The sequence below is a fragment of the Pteronotus mesoamericanus genome, unplaced genomic scaffold, assembly GCF_021234165.1.
Source record: "Pteronotus mesoamericanus isolate MK-2021 breed Mesoamerican mustached bat unplaced genomic scaffold, CSHL_Meso_final contig_2, whole genome shotgun sequence".
NCBI classification, from domain to species: Eukaryota; Metazoa; Chordata; class Mammalia; order Chiroptera; family Mormoopidae; genus Pteronotus; species Pteronotus mesoamericanus.
In genome coordinates, this window is record NW_026555084.1 from 20,428,301 (window position 1) to 20,443,140 (window position 14,840).

The window sequence follows — 14,840 nt, forward strand, 5'->3', positions numbered from 1 at the left end:
TGGAGAATTAGCAAAGATTTACCAACAAGACAGCAAAGTGCGGTCTTCGGAATACCAAAGGGTGGTATGTCACAAATGTGCTTCGTTCATTATGATTGTAACATGGTCACAGTGATCATTCCAGTCATTATGAAAATAATGAAAAACAAATGGATAAAATAAAAAGAAGAACAGTTTTCTGGTGACTAGTTCCCCACCTTATGCCTAATTAGTGCTCTAGCTAATGGGAATCCCTCAACCCCTAATTTTGTCTTATTTGTTTTCATCTGCACAATTAGGTGTTCCCATTCAAGGGTCTCTGTGGCACAGTGTGTCGACGGACTTAATGGAATTAATTTACTCAGGGAACAACTGTGACCTCTGCTTGCCTGAACTACTCAGCTTCTGTCTGTGGCCCATGCAGGCAAATTCCAAGCATAAAAAAAAGGGAGGCACAACTGGAGGACATCTTACTGTCCTGGGCATCAGACATGGTGGGTGAACCTCCTGCAGAGCCCAAAGACCTTTGCCTGGCCCTCATTCCGGGGCGCGGCAAGCTCTGGGGGCGGTGCTGGTACCCACAGTCTTTCCACCTCAGGAACAGTCTTGGTTCAGCTCAAGACTCACAGGTACCAATCAGATCTTCACTCAGTTTGGAAGGACTACGGTCCTGTTGGAAACACATCGCATTCCTACCTCTAATCCTCCTCTCCAAAGGAACACAGGTAGAACATTTGCTGGCATCACCCTCCCTTCCCTGGGAAGGTTCCCCCAAATCTGCAGTGGACAGGGAATATTCCCCTGGATGGCATGAAGCAAATGGAGTCACCTTCAGTGTTTCATGCAAAATAAAGCACTAGACAACTGAAAACTAAAAAGCCCAAGACCCCTCCTCCAGGACCTGTTTAAAAGACATACCCCCCTTTCTACTCAGCTGCTGGAACAGCCTCTTTGAACACACTATATGCAGCAGTGACTCAGGGGACTCCCTGCCCACAACTACTGAAAACAAAGGTTAAAGATCTAGTTGATACTGTGGCTAGAACCAGAGGATGTTAAGCAACCTGGGCTAGATATTCAACCTTGCTTATGCTGAGTAACAAATAACTTCAGCAACTGGTAGGTACAGAGATTAAACAAAATGGAGGAGGGAAAAAAAAAAAAAGAGAGAATCTCCTCAATGTCTAGGAGTACCTGAGAAAGCCATACAGCATACGGGCAAGTCCAACCATGGGGAACCAGAGAAACTCACTGCCCATAACCTGAACAAGTTAAATTATTTTGAACTCCTAGGGCACTGCTCCATTTCTTGGTGAACAAACACACTACCAAATAACAGGTAAGTCATTTAACTTCCTGAAAATCGAGACAGGATTTAAAGCCAACAACTAAAATGTGACCTGACTTTCTCCATGTATGGTTTCATTTTTTACACGGTTATTCTGTTTTCAGTATTATTACCTCTTAAGTCTACTTTAGAGTCATTTTTACTCCCAAACCTTAATGTCCTTAGTGTCTTTTAAGACAAAAATTGGTGGGCCCATTTTGCACATCTGTCAATATCTTAAAGAGATAGAATGCCAAGGTGTGTTGGTTCAAGCAACCACAACACAGAGAGGGGAAGGAAAAGGTTCTGACATCCCAGTGCCTCACTAAGGGAAACAACTGCCCTTTAAACAATCTGTGGCTGAACCACAAACTATTTTCACTAGAGAAAGACAAAGTCAACTCTGCTTTTCTTGAGCCTCTTACAACTGTAGCCGGGGAGTCCGGCTCTTCTGGTCATGGCCTCACATTCTTTCTGCAAAGGCTCTAGCGGACACAATTTATGGGGTGGTCTGAGGAAGCAAGCTAAGCGATGTGGGATGAAACCACAAGGGAGGACTTTCTGGCCCCCATGGAGTAAATCTAATTTCCGTGGAGGTTTGGATAGGCAGCCCCACAACTGCCTGTCTTGGCTATGGGCGCTCAATACCCAAGAATGAAGCAACAAAGACTCTCCTCTTTTATTGTCTCTGGTCTGTGATCACAGTCACGCTAAGGATTGAGGATCTAAAGATTCAAAGGGCTACTGGGGACTCTCTTCTCTGGAACTCAACATAGTCAGGGAGAAGGGAAACCGAGACAACATAAATGAAAGACAGACTTGGCCAGGGATCTGCTGAACTACTACAGTGTCTGAATGTTTAGAAAACTAAAAAAAATTGCTCTTCATGCTCAGCAGCCAGCACAGGCAACAGCCATCATCAAAGCCATCTCAGCAGGATGGTATAAGTCATAGATCACCAAGGCAAGAAGCACTATGTTATGCATAATGATTCATCCACAACAAACGAGCCAAGCTCCAAGTTTAGGGAGAAGGTTTGAATCATGTTCATAGGAAAATGCTCAAAGTCAGATGGGCCCTGAGAGCAAATTTTGGGCAGAATGGCTGATCAAGGGCCTGCTGTAACAGCAAGCAAATGTCATACTTACAGTGAGTTGGGCCGGGTGGGTTTGAGCACATCCAGGTCTGGGTCACTGGAGTTCATGTTGGGCTGTAAGCTGCTGCTAGAATTAAGGATGCTGTTTGCATTTGATGAGATGACAGATTCCAAACTGGAGTTAATGATGCTGTTTCTCTGTTCCTCTGCAGGGGGGAAAAAAAGGCCATACGCCCCACATTAATGTTATTTCACAGGGAGAGTCTGTTCCCACATACACAAAAATTTACAAATAATGAAATTGGATTGCGATCTCTCAGCCCAACCAAGCTAAAATTAAGACATATGAAAGGATAAGAATTACAAGTGGGAAAGAAAGTCAAAGGGGAATAGGTGACTTGAAATTTTAGGGCAAAACCCCTTCCTCAGCTTGATAGGACATACCTCCCCTTCCTCCCCTTTGATACAACCAGTCTTTTCCCTAAGAGTGGCACGATCACTGCACCATAAATTGTGTCTTCTGACTGGCAAATGACCAGAACACAGAGCAGCCTTCATAGCCCCCTCGCATTCAACCAGATCCTCTTGGTTTCTGTGACGTTCACCTTTTATTCAAACACTCCTGCCCTCAAAATTGTCTGAATTGCCCAGGCCACATCCTACCTCCCATTATGTAGCATGTCACCATAAAAAAGATCTATTTGGCCATCCACTTCTTCATGACCCTGTAGTTTAAATTCCTGACGCCTCCAAAGACCTACCTTCTGGACTGCTTTAGCTCTATGTAATTGCTGTTTAGTTTCAGGCTGGTTCCTTGATAAATAGATGTATAAGGGCTACAGAGTAGTTTGCATATAAAAACTGAGTCCAACGTCAAAGCAGTCATATTAATGTTTGGAGAATACTACCAGGCCAAGAGGGAGAAACCCGAGTTGTCTTCAAGGCTCCACCCCAACTGGTAGGGTGGCCTCAGGCAATTTTCATTCACCCTCTGTTTCCTGGCTAAGGCATCTATACAACGGGGAGAGGAGCTGTCATGAGAATCAAGTGGGAGCACATGAAAGAATGTGTTTTGTAAACTTTAGAACATTGATAGTAACTTTCTGTTTCTTCCCATCTTTAAAAACTTGGAACCATGTGCTCATGAAACATTTTTGGGATGGTTTAGCTAAATGTCACAGGCACCACTGCTGTGGCAAAACACTGGAGACTTGGGATGTCATTCTTGTCCCCCATTCCTCACAGATATGCCATATTGAAATCAACTGATGTTTTGAGCAATCAAATCACTTATCAAGAAATATGTCTGGGTCAATCTTCACCAGACCTTTTTGAAATGAGCCAGAGGTGTATTATATCTCTAAGGAGATAGAATAGGCTCACTGACATGGTAGTTGAGAGGATGACATTTGAACTAAGGTTGTCTTTAGTCAATAAAGGAGATGAATGTACATTCATCTACAGTTTTATTCAGATGCATGCATCTACAGACCATCACAGTTTTATTCGACACAAGACCTGCTCATGATAAAAAAAATTCTTTTCCCCTTGCACTAGTCATTTCCATAAAATACATTGTTTATAAAATTCTAGCTTAATTTTCATATTAAACACCTCCCCATGACCCCTAATAACTTGGCAAATTCTCAATGTCATGTTTAAAATCCAACAAAGGCTTTAAAAATCCCATAAGGTTATTGGGAGATTCCTGAACTAAGTAGATTTTAAATAAAGTAAATTATTAAGTTGATGCCAGGGATTTAGAACTATTCAAGAGTTTAAATTTCAAACAGAAATAACAAGAAAGAGAAATCAAAAGAATTACATTGAGCCAAGATGTAGGCAGACTAATAGGGCCTGCAAATGGGAAGTTGCTCCCAGGAAGAAAAACAACTCTAAAACGACAAAATTAGGGGATCATCAAGGGAATGGATATGTCACTTATCAGTATGAATCAGTGTAAGTAAAATTTTCATTTGCACAAAATAGTCATATCAAGATTCCTGCAAGACTGTGAGGAGCCCGAGACCACCATATAAAAATGGGGAATAAAGATGACAGACACCTCTTGGGGATACAATGGAAACATTTTCTGCTTTATATGGGAGTAGAGATAAATAGTTTTATTAATTCTAGTTTGAGGCCAAGTATGAATAACATAATTCTCTGAATTCATAGGGAATAGAAGGGTATAACTGAAGCTCATATTTCTCTTGTGATTTTATTTACTTATCCATGTGAGGGTTATAATTCTATAAATTAAAAACAGTATCTTGCTAAATTATATTAGTTTACCTAAAATATTTTCAGGACTTTTTTTTTTCCTCCTTACTATCCATTAGAAAAAGTGTCTGAGACAAAAATCTTCAAATTTCATTTATTCAATGAATGTTTATTGTGCACCTACCAAGTAGCAAACAGAGTCCCCAGTTAACAGACTCCTATGTTAATTCCTTGGTATTTTATTCAGATGCATGCTAGTGACTTATTAACTTGCACATATTTATTTGTTCATATGTTTATCTTCTCTAGTAGGTTACAAACAACCTAAGATTGGATATCTGACAGATAAAGCTTTGAAATCACAATAGAAAAAACATTAAATAAAGTTGTTTGGTTTGTAAAAAAATTTTTTTTCAGAATCCTAATGCTCATAAAAAGATTTGATTCTGAAAGCTAGACTTAGGTAAAAATTTTAATAACATATCTATCATTGCAGCTTGACAGACTGGGGTTCTCCATGATCTAATGAGGAAGGCCGCAGCATATGGAACATGATATTTGTCTGAAGTAAATCCACAAGGGTTGAGGATGGAGTAGAAAATAAGAACTTGACCCACTTTGGCCTAGAAAAGTCAACAGAATAAAACAGGTGGCTACACCCAAACTGAACTTGACGATTTTTAGTGTTCCATTTACTAAGAGTACATTAGAATTCTTTTTTTAAAGAAATAAATTCGTTTTGAGGTTCTAATTTGACTTATATTTTGATATAAGATATTTAATGGCTTATATTTAGATATAAGAAATTTAATATCTTATATTTAGATATTCAGAACCTTTCACATATGTCATAATCTATAACAAAACAAAATAACAACAAAAGCAAAAGGTCAGGGAAAGGAGTTCACTGTCCAGAAAAAAATCCCCCCAAAATAGTTAATCCTAAGAATTCATAATTTTGCAACCAAGGAAGCCAAATATGCATCCTAGAAAGCATCCTCCCTATTGGTCTCCCTGTAATGGGCCACATAATAAGGAAAACTGGAAACATGCCACTCTCTGACTACAGACCATCACAGTTTTATTCGACACAAGACCTCAAATAATGTGACCGAGAACTTCTAGCTGGTCACATCTAAGTTGAAATTCTGACAATCCTTACTGAGAGTGAGCAGGGAGGTGAAGATTATTCCAAAGAAGGGGGAGTAAGTAAAATCAACAGCATACCAAATGTTTTAGTAGTTATGGCAAACTCTACAGAGACCAATTCTAAAGCATTTGGAATGAATTAAGAAATAAGGAGAAAATGATTCAGTAATATCACTCAAAACAGAAGGATTTTTGTCAGGTGGGCCAGTGAGTCCTTGCTCCTGACAGAAAAAAGCATAATGAGAATAGGCAGCCTAAATAACTTTTAAAAAAATAAAAATAAAATGAACCAAATTGTTCAAATACGAGAGAGCTGGACTTCTTTGAGTCACTGATGATTCAAGCCAGTTCTGGCCTCCTCTTAAGAAGGTATAAGAAGGACTGATGGCAATTACATTGCTGAAGAAAAAAATTATAGACTACTGGACTGAAAAAGAACAACAACAACCAGTTATGAGTCAAATCAGCAAGATCACAGAGAACCATTTAAATGACCAAAAGAGAAAGAATGCACACAACTCAGGCGTATTCCTAACCTGATAGAAGTCAGAGAAAATGCATGCCTTCCTTAAACACAGTTGTCAGTAAGAATCTCTCTTCATATAAGACACTGAATGATATGAAGGGAATGAAAAAGTCGTTCTTCAAACATTGTAAACGTGTGCGTGTAATGTACTAGATGTTTTCACGAACGTATGTTCCATGAGGAGTGAAAAGATGGATATGGAGTTGGTCCTTAAAACGACAAAGTACCCAAGGGCCCTGGCTTGTGTGGCTCAGTGGATTGAGTGCTGGCCTGTAAACCAAAGGGTCACTGGTTCTACTCCTAGTCAGGGCACACACCTGGGTTGCATGCACGCTGGGTCCCCAGTTTGGGGCATGCGAAAAGCAACCACACAGCAATGTTTCTCTCCCTCTTGTCCCCTCTCTCTAAAAATAAATAAATAAAATCTTCTTTAAAATGTTTAAAAATACAAAGTTCTCAAGGGCTGGGGCATGTATGCACAAGCAGAACGCATTAGGCATCCATTACAGTGACCTGTGAGATCAGAATCAGCTCATCCATTCCTGCCTACTCCATGCATAGTATCTACTAAAGCTCCTCAAATCGTTATAAGCTAAATAATAAATATAAGGCAACAAGAAACAATCGAAATGTGTTTTCCTAGCACAGAAAATGGCAGTTTTGTGTGACTGAATTTTTCAGGTGCTTCACACAGGGTCCACTAATGTCCTTGAAACCGAAGTCCTGGTTATAGTGGGCAGTATTTTTTTTGTACAAATCAGGAGCGGAAAAACATGAGTATGCAACCAAATCACTGCAACTAAAAAAAGAAAGCCACAGAGTAATTTTGGTGACATTGTACTTGTTCTGGGGGTTGCCATGGAAATGTGGGAGCTAAGCTACTTCACTTTCCATATTTACCAAGTGACTCCTGCTCACTCTAATGACAACCCCACCACACACAAGAGGCAGGGTCTCTGTTTACCACAGAACCCAGAGGCAAGGCCAGGAACGCACACACGGAGCCAAGCCAAATTCACACGTCTCGGCAGGCCTGAACATGTCTAGCCCACTGAATACACAGAGCTGAAGTATAAATATGAAACAAAGACCTTTGATGTCACTTTGGGGGAGGTTTCCCACCGTGCATGGACATGTGTCTGTCAGAACAGGCTAGCATCTCATCTTTCTTTCCACAGTGCCTGAGACTAGCTGTCAAAGAAGAGGGAGGCTGGCTGTCCCTTAACAACAGCTCATGATGTCTCACAGAGCCCAAAGGGAGGAACTCGCTCCACAAGATCAAACAGGGAGAAAGGGGAGTTGCCAGACAGACGGAAGTTGTGTAAAGACCCAGCGCTTTATGCAAAAAATATTAAGGTAAAAGAAAAATACCCAGAGGCTTTCCCGTGCTGCAGTGGGGAGAGAGGTGTACTTTCTCCCGGCTTGTTAAAGTTTTGCAATGAAGTCTGCAATGTATCATCTTGACAAGATAGGATGATAATAGCGTGGCAGCTTAATGAATTTTGCAATAAAAAATGATGAGTGCATAGCAATTTTGGAGTTTACCATCTCTGGGAAACACCCAAGTCCACAGGAAGCTTGGAATCAGACTTTCTGAAGCAATTCTGTCCCTGTAGCTTTTGCTTTTGATAACAGTGGCGTGCCAAGCCACACTAAAACCCGAGGTGGTCGGATTTTAGGCTGACCCAGCCTCAGTCTCTATGATAAAAATAATCTTATAAAGCAGTTTGGGTAGTGTGTTGGAACACATGAAAACAGTTTGGGCAGTGTTTTTAAAAAATAATCTTACAAAGTAGTTTGGGCAGTGACAGGCTAAACAGCAAGTTGATAAGTGAAAAATTTGGTCAATCCATTGTTTTGACCATAGGACACAGTACATGATGTTAGAACATGTGGCAGGTTGTCTTCAGCAAGACCACCATTGATTTTAATCCTGTGTGGACTGACTAAATTATTCTCTCCCCATGGCACTCATAATAACTCTTTTCTTTGCAAAGGGAATGAATGCCAATAAAACTGGATTTCAAGAAAGAATGGGGAAGTCATTGTGGCTGGCCTAGGACTGAGCTGATTCCAGCAACGGGATGTGGATGCACAATGGGACTATCAGGCCCTAAAAAAAAAAGAACAGCATTTCTAAAACTCCAATGTATGAATGAGCCTCTAATTAATGGCTGAACAGGGAGTTCAATGATGAGAATTAAATGGATACTTTACTATTCACAATTTAGCCTTATTTTCTACCTGAGAACTTACTTCTGAGTCAAGACACCATCCTGTTAATATATAGTTCCCCAATATCTGAAGGAGTCCACATACAGACTGCTTATACTATTGCTCATTAAAGAGAAGAAAATTATATATTTACTTATTTTTAATACCATGACTCAATGCTAAACAGGTTTGATATAGTAACTGAAATGTTACTTTCATTAGTATATGAAATGTACAATTAGATGGTTTTATTTTTTTAATAAGGTAAAATTAGTCAATGCATAATAAAAATGCATCTTCTTCAATTTAGAAAGCACAGAAAAGCATACAAATATCCTATATGTATTTTGGTGATCAGTTTCCAGTTGGTTTTACACACACACACACACACACACACACACACACACACACACTTTTTCTTTTTAACAAAGTGGGATAACATTATACCTAATACGCTACCTGCTTTGTTCACCTAGTGATAATGCCAGAGATCTGAACCTATAGTGTGCTTTCTTTCACTTAATGATCTATCTTGAACTTTTTCGTGCCATTAGATTTCCACAGCATCGTTTTTTAACGGACACATCAACTATGTGGTTTTCAGTCACACGTGGTAACCACACGTCATTAAGTCAAGAGCCACATTACACCTTACAGCCTGTGTGACAATAGGAATCCATGTGGATAAACATGCCATCTGCCAAAACAAACAGGTGTGTCCAGACCGCCTCATATCTGCAGAGGCAGCCTGAGAAAGGGCACATGCTGCAGCTTTGCCTGTTCAGAGAAAGGCATTACGTAAGACTTTGAATAGCAAGAATTCCCAGTGATTTTTCAACAAGGAAGACACACATGAGAAGAATATGAGCTAAATGCTCAACCTCTCACTGGGCCTGTCTGGGAGAGGGTCCAGGATGAATTAACTGAACTAAAAGAATTAATCAGAGCTATAATCCCAGCAGCTAGTTACCATGATCCCTGTGAAAATGAAGCCCAAGAACCCATAACCACCCCCATCAACACTGTACAATTCATCCCAGACTGCTGATGTATTTGCACTCATGCATCAAATGGGCTCTTGCTGGAGCCAGGAAGAGTCTGCATTAGCCTTCCGTATGGGCCCTTCCTTGGGAATCTGCAGGTTCCAGAGGAGGAATACCTTCTTAGTCAAATGTAAGGTAATGCTATAGCCTGGTGATAATCATCGTAATCACAGCTAATGTTTATTAGGTGCTTACTATGTTCTAGGCACAGTGTCAAGTACTGTATATGCACTGTTTCACTTAATGACGGTAATTTCCCTCCAAGAAAGCTATCACTAGTGATGGATTTTACAGATGAGAAAAATGGGCATTCAGAAAAGAAAAGTAATGTATTCCAGGTCTCAAAGTTGAGGTGGCATGGAAACAATGCAGTTGGACTGCAGAGCTCCTGCTTTCAGTCACTACACCAGGTGGTCCCAAATGCTGACAGTCAAAAGAGATGTTGTGGTCATGACAGAAGACAAGAAACCTTGACAGATGCCCCCTCTCCCAAGTGAGTGCTTCTTTAACTGTCACTGGCATCAGCATCGCCAGGGCGCTTTTAAAACACAGATGCCCAAGCTCCAGCGCCAAAGACTGATTCAGATGTACCAGGGAGAGCAGGCATCCTTAGCTCCTTCCTTACATGATTCTAATGCACATCCAAGTCTGAGAACCACTATTCCAATAAATATATCTCAACACCTTGGTGTATGTACTAAAATTCTGTGACAACGTAACTGATAAATGCGACCGTGCAACTTCTTAGAGGAAATCTAAAAGGTACCAAGACCTGGTTGATCATTTCCTCTAATCCTCTGACTCTATCTTCTAGAGTTGTCCAGAAAAAGTACAGCTTGTGTGTCAACACCTTTCACCTAGATATAGCACCAGTTTCTGCTGTATGATGTATCTCCGTGGAAACTTAGAGATTAAACAGTTAATCTCCTTTGCTACCATCCGTCTGGTAGCACAGTTGAAAAACCTGCATAGTTGGTGCTAGATCTGGAGGGGCGGCTGCCGTGCGGCTGCTGCCTGACAGCACGCATATTGAGGAGCCCATTCAATATGGCTCAGCTGCCCCCAAGGCAGTGCTGGAAGCTGAGGCAGATGGCTTTCATTGCTCCTGTAACTCAGTCTAGCAAGGTCTTCACTTCTGTGGCTTAAGAAGTGACAGAGGCACCCCTCTGGAGACAACATGGCACGGGGAAGGGAGATCAGCTGGGCACAAAAATCCCTCCTCTGCCATATGTCAGTTGTATGACTGCCTAACCTCTCAAGCCTCAGTTTGCCTGTGTGTAAAATGTAGGTAATGAGCACCTACCTCATGGGATGATTATCAATTGTGAGAAGGAGATGAGATAATGACAGACTTAGCAGGCTGCTCAGCACATTAGCTGAGCTATAATCATTTGCACTTTTTGTTGTTTTTATTGAATAAGGTTCTAATCTAGCTTCGCCTCACAGTTCTTTATCAGATGCATCCATTTATCTTTCCACGCCAGCCCCTCAGCTCTTTCCAGGCAGATCCCTAAGCCCAATGAAAGAAAGTTTAGACTCGAGGTTTGTAAGTGGAACTGCATGGAGAGATGAACAGTGAGAGTCTACAACAATATAACAACAAACTAACAATATCTGAACCTAATTCTAGTTCAGTAGACAAAAGAAACTTAAGTTGAATATTTATGTTAAAATGAAGAATCTGAGTCTGTAAAAAATTTCGAGCAAGGTCTGTGGATTCTAAACTGTGGTGCACATTCAAAAGGCAGAACTCAAGACAATTCTGAGGTTGGATGTGGATGAACATTCTTTATCTTTACAGTTACATATTTATTTTAATGTACATTAGAGAATAGGACAGTGAGACAGACTATTAAACTCATGTTTTTAGAGATTTTACTGAGTAGGGATAAGCCATGTAAAGGAGTGAGTTGCTTTAAAGGCATGTATTAAACAAAAAACAGTATATGAGTTAAGTGGTTGTGGCCCAAAGAGTGAGTGAAGGTTTATATAAATGATTCAAGTTTGGGAAGTACAGAGCTAGGTATAGAGAAAGGCCTCAAACTGAAAAACCTCGTTACTATTGAACACACAATTATTATTATGTATTATGGAATATACATTATGGACATACAACTGTCCCCACAAATTAGTGGCAGGGTCTTTGCGTATATTTTAATTCCAAAGAGTAAACTCAGCGAAGTGCTTTGATAAAGCAGTCTTCTGTCTTTGCCCAGAGACCAGACAAAGGGAAGGTGTGTGAAGGTTTCCGTGTGTTGTCACCTGCCCATCTAATACTGACGGGAGGCTAGACTGCTGCCTGGGAGGGGTGAGTGCCAGCAAAACTACCAGCTCCTCGCCCCGTCTTCCTCACAGCATCAGCTTACCCGCTCCTGCTATGGCGCTTTTCAGGCCAGCGTGGATGTCATTCTAGTCTCCCAGAAGAAAGCCGGGGTAGGGGGGCCTCAGAAACAGATTATTAAAAAGTATATGCGTCTATACACATCTGCATATTTTTCAATTAAAATGTTTTTGAAATGTTTCTTCTCTGAGAAAGGGGGAAAAGCTAAGCACCCCACAAACATTCAAGCATGTGGAGATTTTGGTCCTGTTTCTAGAGAGCATTTATTAACATTAGGGGAAAGAGGTGCTGCGTCACCCTCTTCCCATGTCTCACCCCCCTCCGTCCACCATCTGCAGATAGGGGCAGCAGCTTGTCCTGCAGCTTAGGCAGGTCTGCTTTCACACATCCTTAACTTTCATCCCCTGCCTGTGTGATAAAATTAATCTTGGGCAAAGATCTAATTGATTTTCTCCTAATCTCCATCGTCTTTCTTATATGCTTCCAGAGTATGCTTCTAGACCTGTCCCAAAGCTGCCTCTGCTTCAGTCAAATCATAAACTTGGCACCATTTTAAGCTTAGAAGAATTTACCAATCAGTACTGTCTGATCTGTCCCAATCTGCATCGCACATGCTTAGTACAAAACGTTAGGTGACCATGGCTCCCCTGGAAACCCGAGAAGCATATCACGCCACAGCCCAATGTCTTATTTGTGGCAGAGGTGAGTGTGGCCGGGCCTGTTCCAAGCATTTGCTGGTACATGTGCAGAGGCCCAGACCATGCGGACACCGCAGTGAGAATGACCCAAGCCAGATATTCAAGAGGAACACGGGCTATCATTTGAAGGGGAGCCAATCTGGGTACAGGGTCAAAGCCCTAAAATTATGCATATCTGTTGACCTAGAAATCTTTCCAGGAATTTATCTTAAGGAAATGATCACGACTATGAACAGTAGCTTTATTCATAAACGCACAATACATAAAACACCCAAAAGGTGCTAAATACACCAAGGGCAGCCATATTATGGGATACTCTGATATCTTTAAATGCATCATATTCTGGGGGCGGAGAAGATTCGTCTTCAGGAGTTACGATAAGGAAGGACGTTACTTTTGAAATGCAAAGGGCTAAAAATCATTTTTGTAACAAAGAAAGAGAGAGATGCCAAATCCTGATAAGGAGCCTCTTCTCTTCAAGGCTAAGTGGGTCATTATTCTACTTTGTATGTGTACTGTACTTCACAGAGATCAGCAGCAGTAGCAGTCGTGGTGGGGGGTGGTAGTGGTAGTCTTAGTCGTAGTAGTAATAATAATAATAATAATAATACCCCCGCATGGCATTTACTGAGCACTTACTCTACATGAGGCACTGTTTGAAGTGCTCTAATCCTCATAACAACCCTGTGAGAAATTAACTGTTATCATCCCTATTTTGCAGAACAGGAGACTGAGGCCCTGAGATGTTAGATAACGCACCCAGCCACACACAGCGGTGAGCCCAGAAGCGGAACTCTCACCCAGGCAATCTGACACCATTTGTCTTTCAAACAGCATGTTCTACTCCATTGCTGAAGGCACATATTTCTATGAGAGCAGTTATGCGCCGACTTGCCACGTTCTGTTCGTTTGTCTGCTTCCCTTAGTCAGTTGTGAGTATTTTTATACTCCCTGTCCCTGATAGAAATCATGAAAACGTCAGCTGCGTGAGTGGACCAGCCTTGGTATCTGTATGTGATTAAACAATAGCTAATAATAATAGCAGCAGCTCTCAGCTGTCAGCCCTTGCCATACTCAGGCCTTGTACCAGACGCTTAATGTATAACTTCATTTAAACCTTGCGGCTTCCCTATGAGGTATGTACTATGATTCCTACTTTACAGAAGGGCAAACTGAGGCTGAGAGAAGGGAAAAGGCTTGCCTGTGTGTTGCTGTTGGCACAGGAACCTGGGTCTATACTCAACTCTCATTGCAAATGCCAAACAAGATGGCTCTTTCAGGGTGCAGTAACCTGATCATGGCAAAGAACTCAGAAATCCTGAGATGAAAAAAAGTTTTGAAACAATCGTGTTGATTACACTCTGCTATGTGGAACAAGGAGGGTATTATTCTCTAATGAATTCATTAATTAATTTCACATATATATTAAGTGTCCACTTCATGCCAGGACCTGGGCTAGGTGGAGTAGAAGGACAAGCAAAACAAGGTCCTGCCTTCACAGAGTCACATTCTAGTGGGGAACTAATTACACAATGAGAAAAGGAAAGGAGGCTGGTTCTATGGGAGCTGCTAACGAAAGAGGAATCGAAGAAGCAACGCCTGAGCTGAGCTCTTATTGTGTAGCAGGCGGGAGAGAGGCTCAGCTGGTGGCCCACGGGAGATCTGGAAAGCGGATCCGAACAGCGAGCGGCCCTGGCCTTTCATTCTCAGCAATACTGCTTCCTCTCCTATCAGGGTTACACAGCCATGGCACCTGGGAGGGTACAATGCTACAGAGTCCTCAAGGACATGTAAGGCAGCAGCCCACAGAGAGAGGCCAGAGGTGTGCCCCCTGAGCAGTCGGGAGGCGGCACGGGATGTCGCTGGAGCACCCCGCTGCCCTGAGCACAGGACTCACGTTTCTCTGTGGACTGCATGGCGTGGAAGAGCGTCAGAGGCCTCTCGCTGCAGGATGGGGGCTTAGAGTCACTGCTCTTCTTCAGAGACAGGTGCAGCTGGGCATTGGTGAGAGGCATATCAGGCACGGTGTTAAATATCTGCAAGTAAAATTTCATAGAACAGTTACGTGCTGCCGTGAACTGGGGAGAAAGCAGACCTAGTACTACTGGAGGCATGGTAATGTCTAAGAATCAGTAAGGTTGGAAAGACCACCAGTGTTTACTCGAGACTTTGTTTTAAACATCTCTAGAGGAACTGCATTAAACATTCTCGTTCGAAAACGTATCCCAGAGTCTGGTAACCAGT

The 14,840-nt window shown here is 41.7% G+C and overlaps 1 protein-coding gene across 8 annotated transcripts in view; it reads right to left on the reverse strand.

Moving 5' to 3' along the window:
* Nucleotides 1-14,840, reverse strand: part of ARHGAP26 (Rho GTPase activating protein 26) — a 392,428-nt gene that overhangs the window by 70,193 nt on the left and 307,395 nt on the right. For all 8 annotated transcript variants that reach the window (XR_008528711.1, XM_054568251.1, XM_054568250.1 and 5 more), the window contains 2 exons: nt 14,494-14,632; nt 2,455-2,608 (listed from right to left, as the gene is read on the reverse strand). Coding sequence is in view for 7 of the 8 variants with exons in the window: in XM_054568251.1 (XP_054424226.1) it covers nt 2,455-2,608; nt 14,494-14,632 (293 nt within the window). In the remaining variant the exon portion in view is untranslated. The remainder of the gene's footprint in view (nt 1-2,454; nt 2,609-14,493; nt 14,633-14,840) is intronic.